The 22,273-nt window shown below is 43.8% G+C and overlaps 1 protein-coding gene across 2 annotated transcripts in view; it reads right to left on the reverse strand.

Moving 5' to 3' along the window:
* Positions 1–22,273, reverse strand: part of PPM1H (protein phosphatase, Mg2+/Mn2+ dependent 1H) — a 262,221-nt gene that overhangs the window by 138,472 nt on the left and 101,476 nt on the right. For both annotated transcript variants that reach the window (XR_003432865.1, XM_027106890.1), the window contains exon 3: positions 3,284–3,628. Coding sequence is in view for 1 of the 2 variants with exons in the window: in XM_027106890.1 (XP_026962691.1) it covers positions 3,284–3,628 (345 nt within the window). In the remaining variant the exon portion in view is untranslated. The remainder of the gene's footprint in view (positions 1–3,283; positions 3,629–22,273) is intronic.

Raw genomic sequence — 22,273 nt, forward strand, 5'->3', positions numbered from 1 at the left:
ATATATATATATATATATATATATATATATATATATATATATAAGTAATTGAGAAGGGCACTGGTGGGAGGTGGGGAGAGAGGAATGACCTCTGATTCTACTTTGCTAAACTGTCATAAATAAGGCAAAACCCCAAACGAAAGGCAAGCTTTGCCTTTAAAGATATTATGTTACATTCTGAATCTCAGGAGGGATAGCTGCAAATATGTCATCAGTGTGGCAAATTTGAGGCTTAGATGCTAGGCATGGGGAATTTTTAGGGACTGAAAGTGCAGGAGAAAGCAAGAGAGCCACAAAGCTGAAATGACTGAATCTTATTCAATATTGAGTTTTCCTATTACAGGGGATCAGAATGGCATAAAACCTGCAATACCTAAAGAACACCTAGAAAGTTCGAAAGTAGCTGGCTGTTGTGAGGGAAAAAATTAAGAATGGCCGGGAGATTCCAAACCTGCTCCCCTCGGAAAGGTCTAAAGTAGGAACCACCAAGGTCAGGCCAACAGAATAAGGAAATCAGCTGTGTGTTGAGCTTTTCAAACCAAAGTTTACCTTTAAACGCTGACTCTCAAAACCTAATAGCGAGAAAGGGTGGAAAGAAAAAGTATTTTTTATGAGTTGACAATGGCCTTCCGTAGTATGCTGTATAATTTCTCTGTTGTAAGTTCTGAAGCTCAACCCAAGCTATTTAATGGCTAAGTCAGGCACTTTTCTGTGACGCTGGAGTAGATTTTTCCTGAAGTCCCTGATGAAGCAAAGAAAAAAACTAGAGCATCTCTATAATTAGGGTAAACATATGACATCATCCAGGCAGGGACACTTTTGAGAGTAAAGGGGGACAGTATTAATTAACTATTCTGGGCCAACAGGCATCAGCTGGCTCAGTCCCCAGCCGTGCAGGAGGTGTAGGGCCACACTGCCAAGAACCAGGAGAACCAAGGAATGATGAGTATTCTCCCTTAATAAGTCCAAGCACATGGTGCAAAGCCCAGGTAGCAGGCACGCTGGGGGCTAGACAGACAATCTGGGAAAAACGTTAAGTGTGAAGAAGAAGCTATAGGGTGGGGTGGATTAGAAAAGAACAGAATGGCTTAAGGCCCAAAATCCATATTACGGCACAGCAAGTCATCCACAGGCTGGTTACAGATGGCCTCTCCAAGTCCCCTTACAGCATCCCTGCCCTTGAAATCTGCATCTAACCATGGCGGACGTCAGCTCGCTGCCTTCGGCCCATCTGGGTTCTCTCCGTGATGTGGGTCTTCACACAAACGGTTGTCTCTGCCCAGAGCACTCTCCCAGCTCCCACGTTCTGTCTGCTTTCTCCCTACTCTCTGACAGCACTACTTCTCCAGGGAACCCTACTTCATCTCTTTATCAGATTCCTACCTACTCTGCATTTCTTCTCTCGAGGCCCTTCCCATTTACATTTTATCTGTTTAATATCTGTCTTTGCCTAATTTCTTCCATGCTTTTTTCCCAGCTAGCCCTGGCTTAGAGTTAGTTCTCAACCAATATTTATGGATTGAATGAATTACACAGGAAAGCGAAGTGATCTTTTCGCTGGCAACCAAGTGTCCAAGAAAGATTTCTGGTAATGAATCAGCTAGTGAAAAGTTATTAAAAATTTAAAACACAAGAATGGGGCTCTTTAATAAGTATGTTTCTGAATGAGCCTCTCAAGTACAGTAGGTGCTAGGAACCCTGCACCATTAATGGGCAGAAACAGTCTGAGATCGGTGTGGAGGCTTGACTCAATGTGACATTGGCCTCTAGTGGACGAAGTGGAGAATACAGCAGTGCGAAGTAAAAGATACCTCATAGTACTAGCAATTACCGAAGGAAATAAAAAAGCCAAAATTTCTTCTGCTTTTTTCACTTCTATCATGTAAACTGACTTCTTCTCCCATTAGGGGGAAGGTCCACTGTCAAACTGTTACCTCAATTCAATATTTAGCTTTCTGAGAATCCATGTTTAGAAACAGCTATTCACATCAGAGCCTCCATGATAGAGGGAGATTTTTATACCAAGCCCAAGGAGGAGTCCATTTTTCTAACCTTGATTCCTTTTTTTCCTAAATAATCTTTTCTTGCCTCCTGGTGTTTTTCTTGGGATTGAAGGCTACCAGATACTCCTGACATGGAGGTGCGTTTTAAACCACCTGCTACTCAAAAGGGTAAATATGTGACAAGGAGAGAAACGTTGGAACCAAAGAAGAAATGAGCTAAAGTGAGGAGAGACTGCAAATTAGAGGCATGAGTATATGAGCAATTCTCTGCCTTGTAAACAAATCAGATGATGCTGTTTAATACTATTTACTTTTCTCCTCTCATTAGCACTCAACCTGACATCGTGAGATCCTGGAATGTGCACGGGGTGTACATTCAATTCTGCAGAGATGCTTCTAGCTGCTCCTGCTCTACCTAAGAGCTTGTTATCACTTTTTAATCTCCAGGTTATAAGGACACTACTGCCCACTCACCTTACTCTAGTCCTTATAACATCTCTACATATCTCCTACTGTATCTGCATGCAGGATGCTGCTCAGGAGAGAAAATCTTTGGAACCCAAATAGTTGCCTCAGTATAAGCGAGCTCAAGGGGGTGGCACAGAAGAGACCTTCTATGTGCATTCTCACCGGGCAGAGGGACAAGCAGGGGACACCGGGAGGGCAGCTTAGTGTGTTCTCAGGAGGGAGGCTGAATCCCCTGATCAGATATATTCAAATTTAAATGTACAAACAAATCCACGTTCCCAAGTAAAACAAAGAATTCTTGGATACTGGCTCCTACTTGCTTTAAGCGGTGGGGACCACACTGCCAATCATGGGAAAACAGCTGTTCTCAGATTAGATCTGTACAGCAAGCGTACTTCTGAACACTTTACTAAAAGCTCCATTTCCCCAAACACCTGGAATTCGTGTACATACGTGTAAAACAGATGGCAACCGAGCTCACAGTTTCAATTAAGTTCAATCCTACCAGCTGGCACCCCTGAGAGCTGGCAGAAAGAGAAGCAATACGCGTCCATTTAATAAGCCTATCACCATACTCACTATCCCGCTTCCATCTTCTTTTACACCTTTGCCGGCACGGGAGGCTAGAACTCTCTTGCTGCCCACTTGTTTTGAGAATGGAAGCCCTGCTGTAAAAGGAGCAGACAGAGGGGACCATGCAGCAAGCGGACAGGTCAGAGACATGCCCTTCCAGGGAACTTTCTAAGAAACAAGCATGTGGCTTAAGTGACCACCCAGGCCCCTGCTGCCCTAGAGTCTTCAGTGATACCTACCATTTCCTTGAATGCACTTTCAAGAGCCCCGATGACGAGGCACTCGTGCGGGATCTTCTTCTCGGTGAAGAAGCGCGTGGGCGGGGTGCTGGGGGAGCCGGGGGCGCCCACCCCTCCGCGGAGCGAGGCCGCGCGGGTCAGAGTCCGGCTGTTCGCGGGTGTGTGGTCGGGCTCCTCGCCCAGGCAGGTGGGCGGCAGCACGGCCGAGTTCTTCAGGATCTCCACGATGTCCTGCAGCTGCTCCGTGACGTGGTGCTGCAGCAGGCGGGATGCCACCACAGCAGCCCCGGACCCCGCGTGACCGTCAAACAGCGACCAGTAGTGGCAGGAAACGCCTTCTGATTCCTGCGGGAGGAGGGCGACAAGGAAGAGTGAGAAACGCAGTGGCCACTGCCCCAGGGTGAGGGCGTGACACCTCCAGGGGTCAGCGCGTCCATCTGGTTGTCTGTCTGCAAACAACGGCGTCAAAACCGAGCAAAACACTTAGGGAAGGGTCCCCAGATTCATCGCTGATGTTACCACCACCCCAGGGAGAAAGTGGTCCCTGCCTGTCCACCCAGGGCAGGAGTCCAAGTCACCACCCCCTCAGTTGGGGTGAGATCTACTTTAATTTGATGTGCAGAAGTGAGAGGTAAAACTCCATGCAAGCAGGTAGGTCTTTACAGTTTTAACAGCTAACCCCTCACCTCCCTTCTGCTGCAACCCCCAAGCAGGTTTGACCTGGAGTCTCTGGAAGAAGTTAGGTCTTTTTTACAGATTCTTCAAGGGGAGATAAATAGACCCATTTTCGTCTCATAGGGCTTTTACATTCTCAGATAATTGCCCCATCTGCTTATGTCTACATCCTGAATTTGTAGAACATGTTTATCCCTTGAACACCCAGTCTAGTCCACCCTTCACAAGATGCAGTCAATTCAAATCTCCTCTTCATGTTTCCTACTCCCCTCAGTTTTCCAGCTGTCACTCAGCATCTTGGCTTCCTCTTCCTACCCTAAAGCTACGTGCAGCCCATGTTCCCTCATCTACCACAGATCTTGTACCTGCTGGTTGATTCTGAGACTATTTCAAGATGAACACTTTTAAAAACCATGTTTGAATCACATATGCCTAACATGTTAGTAACTATAGGGGGGGAAAAAAACAGCTCAATTATGGTGTAGCTAGAGGGATAAGATATTAAATACTGAGATTAAATAGGTAAGGTGCATATAACATCCACTACTGACAAGTAGGCTTATCTAGCCTGCAGCAATAAATGTTGAATTCTTTTTTTTTAGTTGAAGCCATTATATAAAGTTCTTTTGGTCTATCTTACTTTTTTAATTGAAAGTATTTGACCTATAACATTGTATAAATTTAAGGTGTACAACATGCTTATTTGATACATTTATATATTGTGATATAGTTGTCGTCATAGCAATAGCTAGCATCTCTATAATTGTGGTTTTTTGTGGTTAGAATAATTAAGATCTAATCTCCTATCAAGTTTGATTATTATAATACAATATTGTTGTCTATGTTATGTTCACTGTACTGTGCATTATATCTCTAGGACTTTTTTACTACTCCTTGCAAGTTTGTCCTTTTACCCAACATTTCTCCTTATCCCCCCCACCCTCCAGTCCCTGGTAACCACCATTTTGGTCCATCTTAGAATGATGCTGGAAGATACTGTGTACTTAGGGTGACATATGCCATTACTCTATTTATGCCCTTTAAAACTCTGTTTTTACTCGATTCTGTGTTAGATGCTTAGAGATAAAATAGACTTTTTTTTGGTTTTTGTCAACAAATATTTACTGAGCACTCTTTCTGTGACAGGCACAAAAGTAGGCAGTGGGGATGAAAGACTAGATGAAAGATACAGAGACAGGGTCTGATTTTAAGAATCCAGTGGAGGAGACAGACACTGATCAAATAATCACACAACTAAATGTAAGATCATAATTCTGGTGAGGGGACAAAGTGCTGTGAGGCCAGCCTGCAAAGGGGCATATTGGAGGCTTCCTGAGCACATGAGGACCAGGCTGAGGACCACTGGAAATTCACAAGATAAAGAGGGGAAAGGAGGGAACACCAGGCAGCAGCAACAGCAGGTGCAAAGGCTCCGTGGTAGAAGGTGTGTGATGGTCAAGAGGAGACTGGACCATGGCCATGTGGCTGAATAGGGGACAGAGGCAGGAAAGGAGGGAGATGACATGAGACTGGAGAAGGAGGTAGTAGTTGGACCACTCAGTCCTTCCAAGACTTATGAAGGATCTTGGCTTTAGCTTAAGAGTAACAGAAAGCCATGGATTGAAGTGGGAGTTAGAAAATTGATTTGTATTTTTAAAAGATTTGTATTTTTAAATCATTTTTATTTGTATTTTTAAAAGATCATTCAAGCTAAAGGTGAGAAGATGGCGGTGGGAAGACGCAGAGTTCACGTCACCCCACAACTGCCAGACGCTGGTGGGGAACCCCGATGCCCAAGGAGATGGGAAGAACCCCCAATCGAACCGGTAGGACATGGGGGGACTGAAGGGGGAGGAGATGTGGAGGCTGGACAGGACCGGTGCCCCTGAGGTGTGTCTGAGAGCGGGGAGGGGTTCTGGGAGCCCTCCCGTGCCTGGAGGGACCCTCAGGGGCTTGGATCAGGGTGGAGCGCGCCCAGCGTTTCCCCTGCCCAACTGGCTGGGGAAGTCTGCCCAGCTCTCAGGCCGGGTCGTGTGCCCTCAGAAGTCCCCTCTGGACCGGGTTGGTCCTGGGGGCATAGCAGAGAGGCCGGGAGAGAACAGGAGAGGCAGGTGGAGGGGCCCTCTGGGACCCAAGGAGCAGGAGAGGAGCAGAGGACGTTAGCCCCACCCACTTGGGCCCAGGGAGCCTGCTGAGCTCCTAGGCTGGTCCCCCGCCCTCCAAAGCCCCCTCCAGGCCGCATAGGCCCTGGGGGCATAAGAGGGAGGCCAGGAAGACCAGGAGAGGTAGGTGGGAGGGGATCTCTGGGACCGGAGGAGCAGGAGACGAGGGCATTTGCCCCACCCACTTGAGCCCAGGAAGCCTGCTGGGCTCCCACGTGAGGTCCCCTGCCCTCTGAGACCAGAGGCAGGAGGCAAGCCTGGGCCCCTTCTGTTGAGGCTAAGCCCCACCCCCCACAGTTCCCAGGGCCTTTTCCAGTCCTGTGGGTCCTAAGCATAGGCCCCGCCCACCACCCAAATCTCTCCCTTGCTTAGGCCCCGCCCTCCACAGCCAAGGCCTTTTCCACCTCATTTTTTTTTTCTCCTCCTCTTTTTTACTGCTGTGGTTCTGTTTTACCTTCCGGTTGTTATTTCATCTACATTTTTATTTTTATATTTTTTCTAACATATCTGTTAGTTTCTTCATCTAACTTTATTTTTTACTTTGCTATTGTTCTCCTTTTTTTTTTCTTTTTTTCCACCCTGTGCAGCTGGCGGCATCTTGGTTCATGAGCCGGGGGTTGGGCCAAAGCTCCTGCGGTGGGAGCTCTAAGTCTGAACCACTGGACTAACAGACCCCAGGGAATATTCATCGGAGTGAGGTCTCCCAGAGGTCCTCATCTCAGCACCAAGACCCAGTTCTAACCAATAGCCTACAAACTCCAGTATTGGAAGCCTCAGGCCCAACAACCAGTAAGATAGGGACACAATCCCACTCATTAAAAAACGTAAAAAAAAAAAAAAAAAGGACAGCAAAAAAATATGTCACAGTTGAAGGAGCAAGGTAAAAACCTATAAGACCAAATAAATGAAGAGGAAATACGCAATCTACCTGAAAAAGAATTCAGAGTAATGATAGTAAAGATGACCCAGAATCTTGGAAATAGAATGGAGGCACGGATTGAGAAAATACAAGAAATGTTTAACAAAGATCTAGAAGAACTAAAGAACAAATAAACAGGGATGAACCACACAATAACTGAAATGAAAAACATACTAGAAGGAATCAATAACAGAATAACTGGGGCAGAAGAACGAATAAGTGACCTGGCAGACAAAATGGTGGAAATAACTGCTGAGGAGCAGTTATAAGGGAAAAAGAATGAAAAGAATTGAAGACAATCTCAGAGACCTCTGGGACAACACTAAATGCACCAACATTCGAATTATAGGGGTCCCAGAAGAAGAAGAGAAAAAGAAAGTGTCGGAGAACCTGCTGTATAGAAAATTTTTAATGTAAATTTAAAAAAAAGAAAAAGAAAAAGAAAGGGTCTGAGAAAATATTTGAACAGATTACAGTGGAAAACTTCCCTAACATGGCAAAAGAAATAGTCACCCAAGTCCAGGGAGCACAGACAGTCCCATACAGGATAAAACACACCAAGACACATATTAATCAAACTAACAAAAATTAAGTTCAAAGAAGAAATATTTAAAGCAGCAAGGGAAAAACAAAAAATAACATACAAAGGAATCCCCATAAGGTTATAAGCTGATTTTTCAGAAGAAACTCTGCAGGCCAGAAGGGAGTGGCAGGATATACTTAAAGTGATGAAACAGAAAAACCTACACCCAAGATTACTCTGCCCAGCAAGGATCTCATTCAGATTTGATGGAGAACTCAAAAGCTTTTCAGACAAGCAAAAGCTAAGAAAATTCAGCACCACCAAACCAGATTTACAATAACTGCTAAAGAAACTTCTCTAGGTAGGAAACACAAGAGAAGAAAAAGACCCACAAACACAAACGCAAAACAATTAAGAAAACGGTAATATGAACATACATATCGATAATAACCTTGAATGTAAATGGATTAAATGCCCCAACCAAAAAACACAGACTGGCTGAATGGACAAAAAAACAAGACCCATATATATGCCGTCTACAAGAAACCCACTTCAGACCTAGGGACACATACAGACTGAAAAAAGTGAAGGGATGGAAAAAGATATTCCATGCAAATGGAAATCAAAAGAAAGCTGGAGTACCAATACCTGTATCAGATAAAATAGACTTTAAAATAAAGACTGTTAACAAGAGATAAGGAAGGACACTACACAGTGATCAAGGGATCAATCCAAGAAAAAGATATAACAATTATAAATGTTTATACACCTAACATAGGAGCACCTCAATACATAAGGCAAATGCTAACAACCATGAAATGGGGAATCAACAGTAACACAGTAATAGTAGGGGACATTAATACCCCACTTACACCAATGGACAGATCATCCAAACAGAAAACAAACAAGGAAACACAAGCTTTAAATGACACAATAGACCAGATAGATTTAACTGATATTTATAGAACATTCCACCCAAAAGTGGCAGAGTACACTTTCTTCTCAAGTGCACATGGAACATTCTCCAGGATGGATCACATCTTGGGTCACAAATCAAGCCTCAGAAAATTTAAGAAAATTGAAATCATATCCAGCATCTTTTCTGACCACAACGCTATGAGACTGGAAAACAATTATAGGAAAAAAACTGTAAAAACCACAAATACATGGAGCCTAAACAGTGCACTACTAAATAACCAAGAGATCACTGAAGAAATCAAAGAAGAAATAAAAAAATACATAGAAACAAATGACAACGAAAACTCAATGACCTAAAACCTATGGGATGCAGCAAAAGCAGTTTTAAGATGGAAGCTATAGCAATTCAATCTCACCTCAAGAAACAAGAAAAATCTCAAATAAACAATCTAACACTACACCTAAAGCAACTAGAGAAAGAGAACAAAGAAAACCCAAAGTTAGAAGGAAAGAAATCATAAAGATCAGAGAAGAAATAAATGAAATAGAAATGAAGAAAACAATAGCAAAGATCAATAATACTAAAATCTAGTTCTTTGAGAAAATAAAATTGACAAACTCTTATCCAGATTCATCAAGAAAAAAAGGGAGAGGACATAAACCAATAAAATTAGAAATGAAAACGGAGAAATCACAACTGACACCACAGAAATACAAAGGATTATAAGAGACTACTACAAACAACTATATGCCAATAAAATTGACAACCACGAACAAATGGACAAATTCTTTGAAAGGTACAATTTTCCAAGACAGAACTAGGAAGAATTAGAAAATATAAACAGACCTATCACAAGTAATGAAATTGAAACGGTAAGTAAAAATCTTCCAACAAACAAAACTCCAGGACCAGATGGCTTCACAGGCGAATTCTAACAAACATTTAGAGAAGAGCTAACACCAATTCTTCTCAAACTCTTCCAAAAACCTGCAGAGGGAAGAACACTCCCAAATTCATTCTACGAAGCCACCACCACCCTGATACCAAAACCAGACAAAGATATCACCAAAAAAAGAAAATTATAGACCAATATCACTTATGAACATAGATGCCAAAATCCTGAATAAAATACTAGCAAACAGAATCCAACAACATATTAAAAGGATCATACACCATGATCAAGTCGGATTTATCCCAGGGATGCAAAGATTCTTCAATATACACAAATCAATCAATGTGATACACCACATTAACAAATTAAGGAATAAAAACCATATGATCATCTCAAGAGATGCAGAAAAAGCTTCTGACAAAATTCAACACCCACTTATGATAAAAACTCTCCAGAAAGTGGGCTTAGAGGGAACCTACCTCAACATAATAAAGGCCATATATGACAAACCCACAACAAGCATCATTCTCAATGGTGAAAAACAAAGCATTTCCACTAAGATCAGGAACAAGACAAGGATGCCCACTCTCGTCACTCTTATTCAACATAGTTTTGGAAGTCCTAGCCACAGCAATCAGAGAAGAAAAAGAAATAAAAGGAATACAAATTGGAACAGAAGAAGTAAAACTGTCAGTGTGTGCAGACGACATGATACTATACACAGAAAATCCTAAAGATGCCACCAAAAAACTACTAGAACTAATCAATGAATTTGGTAAGATTGCAGGATACAAAAGTAATGCACAGAAATCTCTGGCATTCCTCTACACTAACAAGGAAAAATGAGAAAGAGAAATTAAGGAAACAATCCCATTTGCCATCGCAACAAAAAGAATAAAATACCTAGGAATAAGCCTATCTAAGGAGGCGAAAGACCTGTACTCAGAAAACTATAAAACACTGATGAGAGAAATCAAAGGTGACGCAGATGGAGAAATATACCAATCAATATGGTGAAGAATCAATATGGTGAAAATGACTATACTACCCAAAGCAATCTACAGATTCAACGCAATCCCTATCAAACTACCAATGGCATTTTTCACAGAATTAGAACAAAAAGTTTACAATTCATATGGAAACACAAAAGACCTCAAATAGCCAAAGCAATCTTGAGAAAGAAAAATGGACCTGGACAAATCAGGCTCCCCAACTTCAAACTGTATTACAAAGCTACAGTAATCAAGACACTATGGTAGTGGCACAAAAACATAAATATAAATCAATGGTACGGGATAGAAAGCCCAGAGATAAACCCACGCACATATGGTCACCTAATTTATGACAACAGAAGAAGGAACATACAATGGAGAAAGACAGCCTCTTCAATAAATGGTGCTGGGAAAACTGAACAGCTACATGTAAAAGAATGAAATTAGAACACTACCCAACACCATACACAAATATAAACTCAAAATGGATTAAAGACCTAAATATAAGACAGGACACTAAAACTCGTAGAGGAAAACACAGGAAAAACACTCTTTGACATAAACCACAGCAAGATCTTTTCTGACCCATCTCCTAGAGTAATGGAAATAAAAACAAAAATAAACAAATGGGACCTAATTAACTTTAAAGCTTTTGCACAGCAAAGGAAACCATTAACAAGATGAAAAGACAACCCTCAGGATGGGAGAAAATATTTGCAAATTAAACAATGGAGAAAGGGTTAATCTCCAAAATATATAAACAGCTCATGGAGCTCAATACCAAAAAAACAAACAATTCAATTAAAAAATGGGCAGAAGACCTAAATAGACATTTCACCAGAGAAGACATACAGATGGCCAAAGGCATATGAAAAGATGCTCAACATCACTAATTATCAGAGAAATGCAAATCAAAACTACAATGAAAATGGTCAGAATGGCCATTATGAAAAAATGTATAAACAATAAATGCTGGAAAGGGTGTGCTGAAAAGGGAACCCTCCTGCACTGCTGGTGGGAATGTAAATTGATACAACCACTACAGAGAAGAGTATGGAGGTTCCTTAAAAAACTAAAAATAGAAATACCATATCCCACTACTGGGCATATACCCTGAGAAAATCATAATTCAAAAAGAGTCATGTACCGGGCTTCCCTGGTGGCGCAGTGGTTGAGAGTCTGCCTGCCAATGCAGGGAACACGGGTTCGTGACCCAGTCCGGGAAGATCCCACATGCTGCGGAGCAGCTGGGCCTGTAAGCCATGGTCGCTGAGCCTGCGCGTCTGGAGCCTGTGCTCCACAATGGGAGAGGCCCGCGTACCGCAAAAAAAAAAAAAAAAAAAAGAGCCGTGTACCACAATGGTCCTTGCAGCTCTATTTACAATAGCCAGGACATGGAAGCAACCTAAGTGTCCATCATCAGATGAATGGATAAAGAAGATGTGACACATATATACAATGGAATATTGCTCAACCATAAAAGGAAAGGAAATTGAGTTATTTGTAGTGAGGTGGATGGACCTAGAGTCTGTCATACAGAGTGAAGTTAAGTCAGAAACAGGAAAACAAATACCGTATGCTAACAGTTATATATGGAATCTTAAAAAAAAAAAAAAAAGGTTCTGAAGAAGCTAGGGGCAGGAGAGCAATAAAGACGCAGGCATAGAGAATGGACTTGAGGACACAGGGAGGGGGAAGGGTGAGCTGGGACGAAGTGAGAGAGTGGCATGGACATATATACACTACCAAATGCAAAATAGCTAGTGGGAAGCAGCTGCATAGCACAGGGAGATCAGCTCGGTGCTTTGTGACCAGCTAGAGGGGTGGGATAGGGAGGGTGGGAGGGAAACACAAGAGGGAGGGGATATGGGGATATATGTATGCATATGGCTGATTCACTTTGTTGCACAACAGAAGCTAACACAATATTGTGAAGCAATTATACTCCAATAAAGATTAAAAAAAAAAAAGGTCATTCAAGCTACGCTGCGAGGATTAGGACGGAATAAAGGGTGAAAGTGAGGATGTCAGTTAGGAGGTAACTACCACCCTAATAAGACACTCAAATCCAGGCAGGAAGAAACACTTACGAATGACTAAAAGCACCATAAAGAGAAGGAACAAGCACATTATCTCAGAGGAAAGTTAAGTGGAAAAAACAATGACCAAAGGATTAGAAGATCTGGACTCAAATGGCATCTTCAATACCAATCAGCTGATTGGGAGACAGAGCAAGGAGAGGAAGGCAGTCCAGGCCCTGGACCCTGTCTGGGTCACTCTAGAGCTGGACGTCCCTGTTGCTTAACACCTCTGTGCCATGGTTTCCTAGCAACTAAAAGGTAGGTGATAGCTACCTTATGGCAGAGGTACTGGGAAGCTTAAGTGCTACTGGAAGCTTATGCCTAGTCAGCAGCTAAATAACACATTTGGAGCAACTGGACGTGCATGCACACGTGTGTGTGTATGCGTGTGTGCTGCGTGTGCACTGCTGTGTGCGCATGTGTGCGTGCGTGCTGCGTGCGCATTGCTGTGTGTATGTGTGCGTGTATGTATGCGCGTATGCATGTGCATGCGCGCGTGCGTGTGTGTGTGTGTGTGTGTGTGCGTGTGCGGCGTTGGGGGTGCTGCTATCATTACCATTACAATATGATCTCAGGTAAGTTATTTTCTGGGCTTCAGCTCTTCACCAAAGTGGCGGGGGTGAGGGAACTTCTTTACAAGACTCTGATGCCTCTGCTAATCCTGCAAGTTCAAGCTTTAAGAAGGACAGACCAGCGTGGGCTGGGGAAGTGGGGGAGAGGTGGACCTTGAAGACAGGACAAGTAGAATTTGGATGGACTGAGAGGTGATATGGCAGCCCAGGGGAGGGAAGCACCAGGAGGCTCAGGTGATGGGGCTGATTCTGGTAGATGCTCATCCAGGCTCTATCCTCCTTCCTCCTCACTACTGATTCTGTTTGGGACAGCAACATATCCACCAAAAATACACCCCAGACTCCCTCGCAGCTCTGTGTGGTCACATAGCCTCAACTCTGGCCAATGAGCTGCAAGAAGAAGTGTCCTGGGTGGACACTTCCAGGAAACTTACAGATTTCTTGACAAAAAGGACAAATCAATGGGCCTGGTCTTTCCCCCTTTATTCTTCCCCCTTTCTTCCTGCCTGGGTCACAGTAGTGACTCCTGGAGGTAGCATAACCCTCTTGCCAAAAAGGCTGAAAGGTGCAGCCCAGGGTGTGGGGCAGGAGGTCAGCAGGGTGTGGGGCAGGAGGTCAGCAGGGTGTGGGGCAGGAGGTCAGCAGGGTGTGGGGCAGGAGGTCAGCAGAAGCCTGGGCCCTTGAGGTCTGGCTCGGGATGCTGCACAGGCCCTGGAAAAGCTGTCACATGGGCTTTGTGACCTTTCGATGAGTCACTGTTGTGAGATTCTGTAACAAGAGCTGGGCACGTGGAGAAGCATGGGTACATGGTATCCTGGGACTTGCGGCATACGTGGCAGAAGAAGGAGCCCACATAAGTAAGGCACAGGCACAGAAAAGAATCTGAAGTCGGTAGAAGTGGATATCCACTGGGAATAAACCTGAACCCCCAGGAAAATGTTCTTAATTCAGGGCATCTGTGGATAGAATTCACATGAATCCATCTTTATCTCCACAGACCTCTGAAATTTGTCATTTCCCCACATTGAGAATGTAAGGCAACACCGCACAGCGGTATTAGCAGTATCTGTGACCTGGTCACCAACAGAAATAGCATTGTCCATCTGCACATTTTGAATTATCATTTATGCTCATCACTGCTTTGCAAGGATTGCCAACCCCACTGCTAGCTCCTGTTACTTGCTGCGTTAGTAAAGTACATACTGCCATATTACATCCCCACAAATAGGGGAAAGGGGCAAAAGGAAAGGATTCCTTGCTCATCACATCCAATTCCCCAAAGGACCCAAGGCCACCTGAGTGAAGCCTATGCACACAGTCCTTCTATACCTGATTAAATTAAAACCCAGCAAACACCTGTGAGGAAGCAGCAGCAGGGGCAGGTGAGAGACGGGATAGCAGCAGTCATGTCAGTGTCTGGGCACAGATTCTGTGACACCAAACTTTATCATGTTTCCAGAGTCACGATTTGAATCAAAGAAGATCAAGCCCCGTGAAATAACGAGCCACACTGCCGTGGAATGCTACATTTAAAAAAAAGCAACTCTGTAATATTTCTGACAAGTAATCCAGCCATTTCCTTCACCAACGCAGAGCATTCTGCAGCTACCGAAACCACCACCAGCTGACAAAATATCTGGGGAATTTTTAAACAGTCACGAGGCAGCTTGGTTGAGGGACTTCTGACGTGGGGCTCAGAAGGGCTCAACATTCTCCTTTTGAGAACACCTCTGCACGGGGCTATAAAGTCTGGTACAGCAAATTTTTTAAATGCAATTAATAATTTTCACAGCTAAAACTTGTAAGACATAATGTTTTCCACAAAGAAAGTTGCTTTCCACAAATCAAGTGTAGGCTGAAAAAATCCAGCACAGGTTGATGCAGGGGCCAAGCCCAGACCCATTAAAAGCCGTGTCTCTGAAGGTGGCACCCCACCATTCGTCTTCTTTAACGCTTCCCAGGGGGTTCTAACGAGCAGTCACAGTTGAGAACCCCTGGTCTAAAGGAAAGGGGGCTGCTAAGCCATCAGGAGACCTACATTCTAGTCCCAAATCTGCCATGGGTTCACTGTATGACCTCGGATGAGTCACTTACATTTCCCTAAACTGATCAGACCAGTGGTATCCAAACCGTGTTCCTTAGTTCTAAATAGGTACCTTAGGAAAGAGGAAGGTTAGTGGCTGTTGAAGTGATGAGTCCCTATGACTATTATTCCAACCAGAGCAGCACAGTTTCATCAGTTATGAACATCAAGGTTTTGCAAAAGATTGTGGATAAAAGAATTCGACAGTTTAAAATAAAATTTTGAAAGCCTTTGAACTAGATAAAACCAAGCCCATCAAGAGATTTCAAAATCTTCACTGTCCTCCTGTGGCAGGAACTTCAAGTGAGTGATATACTACGTGGGGAAATAACGACAAAGCCGGCTCTCCCCACACACTCAGATGCCAGCTCAGCTATTAGAGTCTAAAAGACCACAAGGCACAGACACAGCCAGTTACGGGCCTAGAGCCCCCTTCCCATCAGTTGACAGGCGATATTCTAAATGCTTTACAAATATTCGCTCATTTAATCCTTACTACGATCCTATGAATAACCACCCTATGAGGTGTGGTTACTAGCCCCATTTTACAGGAGGAAAATGAGGGACGGAGAGGGTAACCACTCCAGGTTACCATCTCTTAAGCGATGCAGCTGGGATCAGAGTCCATGCTCTAACACCCCCACGCTCCGCCCAGCCCTGGAGGGAAGGCTTGCCCTGATGGACACCTGGCTCACGAATCCACTTCTACACTCTGGAACCTGAGTGTTTCAAAAAACACAAAATCTGATCACTGTCTTTTACCAGCCTAACCACCTGCCCTGCAAGCTGACTCAAGGCTATGAGCCCGGGTTTGCAGGCTCTAGTTCTCTCTCCACATTCCATCTCTTACCCCAAATCCCACCCATGCAAAACTACAATGCTTGCAGCTCACAGCAAACCACGACTACCGCTCCCGGTCCACCTCCCCCCCAACCTTTTATTTTATTTATTTTTTGTTTGTTTGTTTTTTTGCGGTACGCGGGCCTCCCACTGTTGTGGCCTCTCCCGTTGCGGAGCAACAGGCTCCGGATGCGCAGGCCCAGTGGCCATAGCTCACGGGCGCAGCCGCTCCGCGGCATGTGGGATCTTCCCGGACCGGGGCACGAACCCGTGTCCCCTGCATCGGTAGGAGGACTCTCAACCACTGCGCCACCAGGGAAGCCCTACCGTTTTTTCTGTTTGTTTGGTTGTTGTTTTTTTTTTTCTACCTGTCTTTTAGTAATCACCTTAACTGTCACCTCCTCCTGGAAGCTCCCACTGCCCCCTGTGCCCACCCTGACTGCAGCATTCATCATGTTGTCTGTGACTGTCTGTCCACGTGCTTGGGCAATGGTGGATTGAAAGAAAGAATATTCTGCGAAAAGGGAGAAACTAATAGGCAATGTAGGTGAAAAGAGAAATATATATATATATGGAGGCCCATGTGGACAGTGACCTGATTAAGGCCGACCTTGAGGGTTAGGTTCAGGTCAGGGTGAGGTTCTGGAGTCCAGTAAGGCAGACCAGGAGCCCCAGTTTGCTGCCTTGGGGCATGAGGAGTAATGAGGTACCTCCACCCCTGAAAGTGCTGAGAGCCGGGCTGAGGGAGCACTGATGCCGACACGTTCTGCAGGTGCACCGCGAAAAGGAAGCACCAGAATTTAAGGGGCTCACAGAGGTCTGTCCTGAGGCAAAGAGGGCCTCGGTCAGGGTAGTACCACTGGGCCAGGAGAGAGGACTTCATGAGACATTTCAAGGAAAAATATGAGGTTGGAGTGAGCTGTATGGTGTTTGAAATGGGACCGAGACATTAACAGAGAATTCAGGTCCACTTTTGAAAGTATCATGATCAAACAGGACGTGCCATACATTTATTCCGAAACGGATACGAGGGCCCGATTCTCCCTCACCCTCTTCTTTACTCGAAACAGCGCCATCAGCTGCTTTCAGATAAGAGTGCACGGTTTGACGCATAAAGTCAGATCTGAGAAACTTGAGGAATGAGCACCTCCTCAATGTCACACCAGCATCGAGGGACTACACTGACGTCAGGGGTCTGAGCTGGGAATAAGGCAGCTGGGGATCTACCAGAGAGGACTGACAAATCCCAAGTTACACGAACACAGTGCTTTTAAAGCATCGCAAATCTGCAATTTCATTGCAAATACACCTGTATTCCGTCATGGCATAGAACCTTCAATCACCCCCTACTGCTCTTAAAGTCCTTTTCCGTCTTCCAGATGCTGACATGGGCTCAGGGGCTCTGCATGATCTAGCTGCTGCTCCTCTCTTGCTCCTTGTCAGTGGTCGGGGATGCTCTCGTCCTCTCTCTTCTAACTCTGCCTCACCTGTAAGCCTGTAAGTGTCATGTTTTCCTTCTGCCTTCATTTTTGGCCCTCTGCTTGGAGAACTGAGTATCCTTCAGTTTTCAGTGGAAGCATCACCTCCTCACCAAGCCTGCCTGGACCACCTCAGCCCCTGTACATCCCCTACAACAGTGTTTATCCCACTGGTGTGGAATTGCCGGACGTGTCTGTATCGGCCTACTTGGACACTCACATGTGTCTCATTCACTATGGTATTCCAGGGCGTCCCTGGTATAGAATTACTCAGTAACTACTAAAAGCTCAATAACTACTAAATATACAAAAAAAGGAAGGGAGAAAATGTATTTTTTCATTCGTATTTGTTTTTTCAAAACAATACAGCAGTTTAAGAAATAAGAATTTTGGGACTTCCCTGGTGGCGCAGTGGTTAAGAATCCACCTGCCAGTGCAGGGGACATGGGTTCGAGCCCTGGTCCGGGAAGATCCCACATGCCGCGGAGCAACTAAGCCCGTGTGCCACAACTACTGAGCCTGTGCTCTAGAGCCCATGAGCCTCAACTACTGAGCCTGCGCTCTGGAGCCTACGAGCCACAACTACTGAGCCCACGTGCCACAACTACTGAAGCCCGCGTGCCTAGAGCCTGTGCTCTACAACAAGAGAAGCCACCCAATGAGAAGCCCGGGAACCTCAACGAAGAGTAGCCCCTGCTGGCTGCAACTAGAGACGAGCCCACGCACAGCAACAAAGACCCAAGGCAGCCAAAAATAAAAATAAATAAATAAATAAAAATTTAAAAAAAAAAGTTTTCCAGTTGCATTCTAAGTTATTTCCTTTACAAAAAAAAAGATAGCCTTCTACGTAATTTATAATACATATACATTCCCACCCCTTTTCGGGAATACATCTGCAATAAGACTAAGGAATATTCCAGAAGGTAACAAATTGGTAGTTTAAAGTTCATAGTTTCTCTTTTAGGATTTCACTAAAGTAGGCTCCATGTTATATCCTCCTTTCTCTGAAGTTCTAGAAACTGCTTTTTAATCATATTGCTTATTTTCTTTTTCCCATTTTCATGATCATATATTATACCAGAACTTAGTAAGTTTTAACTGGGGAGGGTTCCTCGGGCCTTTAAAGAAGATTGCACCAAACAGAAAGGTATCCACCGAACAAGCTAAAATAAGTCTGAAGGCAAGCAGCTTGTGTCCATGCAGCTTCAGTTGTAATTCCAGCACAGCTAAGCAAGGACGTCGAAAAGCCGTAGCCTCGGTTTTAGCCCTATTGAAACAGGAGCCACATCACATGCCCCTCAGCTCTGGGGGACCCACAGGCAAAACAGCCTTCGTGAGCCATGCAGCAGACAATGAGGCTGCCCCTCTTCCAGCATGCTGACAAAGAAGCGGAGATTCTAGAGAAAACCTCCAATGTTCCCTGTGGAGCCGGACAGAAGTGTTGAGATGTAAGGTAGGAAACACAAAGAATACCAGAGAATGAGGTTTGACGCACTGGTACCAGCTCAAAGAAACCAGGCTTTGCATCTCATACCCACCACACAAGCGCTCAGTTTGCAAGCCCGCTTCACCGCTCTCCCTTCCAGATGAGCACTTTCCACAAGAGAGCACGCAAAGTCGAGGGGGAGCTTAAAACGCTCAGTCGGCATGTAACAGGAGAACGTTAGAATTAGAAATTCTTTCATATGGTTTCACTTAATGTGGAAGAAGAAAATTAACCTTAGCTAGTATTTCTCATACAGGCTGACACTGGCGCCCTCACGGGGTCGGTAAGTCTCCAGGACATGATGGAGCACGGGTGCCCTGGCGCTTCTATTAGCTCTGGCTTATTGCGACCTATTCCTGGGTACATGTGCTCCCAACGGAGTGGTCTTGCACATTATATTATGAAGTTTTTAACTCAATTATCCCTCACAAAATAGAGCACAGGTTTCTAAGAATCCCTGCAAAGAAATTGCTGATAGAAAACATAAGCAAAAAAGAACATGTCACACCTGGTACTTCCCACTCCAAGCAATGACAACTAGTCATATCTAACAAATAGTAATAACCATTCTAGCCAGAAGTATCTGATGTGCTCAAGGAGACAGCTGATATATGGAATTATACTTGCTATTGTTAATGATGAATTGTGCCTTGAGATAGAAGCTAATGGAAACAAGAAGTCTCTGCTCTTAGCAAGGCAGTAAAGGGGTCACTGCATGAAAAACACAGAGAACAATGGCTGGCATATAATCAACACCATGTAACTGTTAGCTGTTATATTTTAAAAAATTGCCTTTTCATCTTTATTGTCTTTATATTATATTTTAAATCCTTAACATGTGTTTATAATTGTTAAATGTATACTAGATGGATGGTCAGTAGTATAGCTATATATCAATAAATGAACACATATATTAAGGGTATATACTCAAAAAAAAAAAGGTCTTTAACTGATGGATTGGAGATGGCTACTCTAGAAACAGCTGTCTTACAGGAAAAAGTGGTGTCATCCTCCTGGTTGCCTTCCCTGAAGACACAGGTTCACCGCTAATTTTACCCTCAACTTCCACTCCCTGTCCCAACCTACCAGGTATTCAGATAACCTGAGGACAGCATGAAAGGAATATCACAAATGTGGAAATCCCACTTTGAGTTAAATCCTTTGGTCAATTTTACAAAAGGCTCAGTATGAACATGGTAGGCACTTGCCTGCCTCCTTTCTTGCCCAAGAAGAGGGATTACTTATTTTCCACTGGGGAAACAGAGAGCGGACATCCTCCTCTGATCCCCACCATAAGCTACTATATGACTTGATTTCCACCAAGTTTCTGGCCAGGCTTCAAGGTATCACAGCAAGGATGACGATGCAGAATTAGAGTATCTGTTTTTAGGCATTTCATCCACAGAGCTTTCAACCACCAGTTCATGTGATCTCACAGCAACACAGTATGAGGCAGAAGAATAAATTAGCTGATGATGAAGCTGAGATGTGGAGAAACTTCGTGACAAGTCCTTCCTTGGGCCCACATTCTACTGCTGTCCACTTGGAATCATGCCCATACCGCATAGTTAGTTTGTTCTTAACATACTTCTCTGACTAAATTATTCCAATATTTTGTTCCCTAATGAGAAAGATCTCTTATTCTCATATATGTAAAAGAGCACTGCTTCCTTCTCAGGATCTGATAACACTAAACGCAGATTTCTTCGGTTCGATTCTTCCACTTCATGAGACAATAAGATGTAGGATAAGTATGTTTGGTTTTTGTTTTCAAATGGCAATTTAGTTCCATATGTAAAAACACTATTAAATAAAAATTTCTGAGAGACGGGAAGTATAAAGGTGGCTAAAGATCATTTTGGCTAACTTGTGTTATGGTTTATTCTAGACTCAAAAATTAGCTCAGGAATGTTCTCAAACTATTATTCTATACCTCAAAAGCTTCTCCTTAAATTAGTTTACGGTAGAAACACAAGTAATGCGAAATAATATTGAAATGCAGCTGCAAACCCCACTGTTAGAATAACAACAGATAATATTAATTGAGCATTTACTACATGCCAAACACTATTCTAAGCATTTTTCATAATTTTTAAAATTAATTAATTTATTTATTTTGGCTGCTGTTGGGTCTTCGTTGCTGTGCACAGGCTTTCTCTAGTTGCAGCGAGCGGGGGCTACTTTCTGTTGCGGTGCGTGGGCTTCTCATTGCAGTGGCTTCTCTTGTTGCAGGGCACAGGCTCTTGGCACGCAGGCTTCAGCAGTTGTGGCACGTGGGCTCTAGAGCGCAGGCTCAGTAGTTGTGGTGCACAGGTTTAGTTGCTCCACGGCATGTGGGATCTTCCCGGACCAGGGCTCAAACCCATGTCCCCTGCATTGGCAGGCGGATTCTTAACCACTGCGCCACCAGGGAAGTCCCACTTTTCATATGTTTAACTCATTTAATTCTAATAATCTTATGAAGTAGGAACTATTACCCCCAATTAGCAGATAAGGAAACTGAGGCATCGAGAGGTCATCTAACTTTCACAAGGTAATGTCTAGTGAGTGGCAGAGCTGGGATTCAAACTCAAGGCACTCATTATTGTTCAATCAGAAGGCTTTTCCTACTTGCCATGGTTTCAGGCAAACAATGGTCTTCAATAATTTAGCAAGAAAAAAATGGCCTGTAAGGACAATAAGACGATGAACAATTTCATTTCCATTGTGTTCTTCACCTGAATCGGTCAGAGCTGTTATCCAGTTTCTGAGTCGACAGGGGAGACTGCTAAATAACTCCTAATTCAAAACAGAAATCCTAATGGGAATGAGGAAAATTTTAGCATCAAATTATATTGAAATTATACATCTCAACATTAGGAGTTGTTCTTCCTTCATTTCATACTTTTCCAAGGAGATTTTCCTGCCATATTTCCCAGCTGCTAAAGGATAAAGAGGCAGCATGTTACCAGTGTGTATAGGCTCGGAGGCCAGACTGCCTGTGTTGAACCCAAGCTCCACACTTTCCAGTTCTGTGCCTCGGTTTCCTCACTGGTAGAATAAAGATAAGAATAGTCCATACTTATGTATTATGAGGTTAAAGGAATTAATATTGGCAAAGCATTAAGAGCAGTGCTGTGTCTGGCACATGAATGTCGAATATTGGGTTTTAAAAAAATAAGAAGAAGAAGAAAAGAAAATCTCAAGAGCTTACTGCTCTTGCCAATGTTCTTCCCACCTGAAGCTCTGGGGAAATCAGATTACAAGTGAAACAAGGAGAAATTTCCATCTCAGCGCCATTTATTTTCCTTTAGCCTTAAGATTTGCCACAGTGGGAGAATCTACTGAGGAACCAAGTTTGAGTTGCATTCTCAGCAGCTACGTACATC

The sequence above is a fragment of the Aethalodelphis obliquidens genome, unplaced genomic scaffold, assembly GCF_003676395.1.
Source record: "Aethalodelphis obliquidens isolate GAN/ISIS:26980383/991018 unplaced genomic scaffold, ASM367639v1 scaffold8, whole genome shotgun sequence".
In the NCBI taxonomy this organism is placed as follows: Eukaryota; Metazoa; Chordata; class Mammalia; order Artiodactyla; family Delphinidae; genus Aethalodelphis; species Aethalodelphis obliquidens.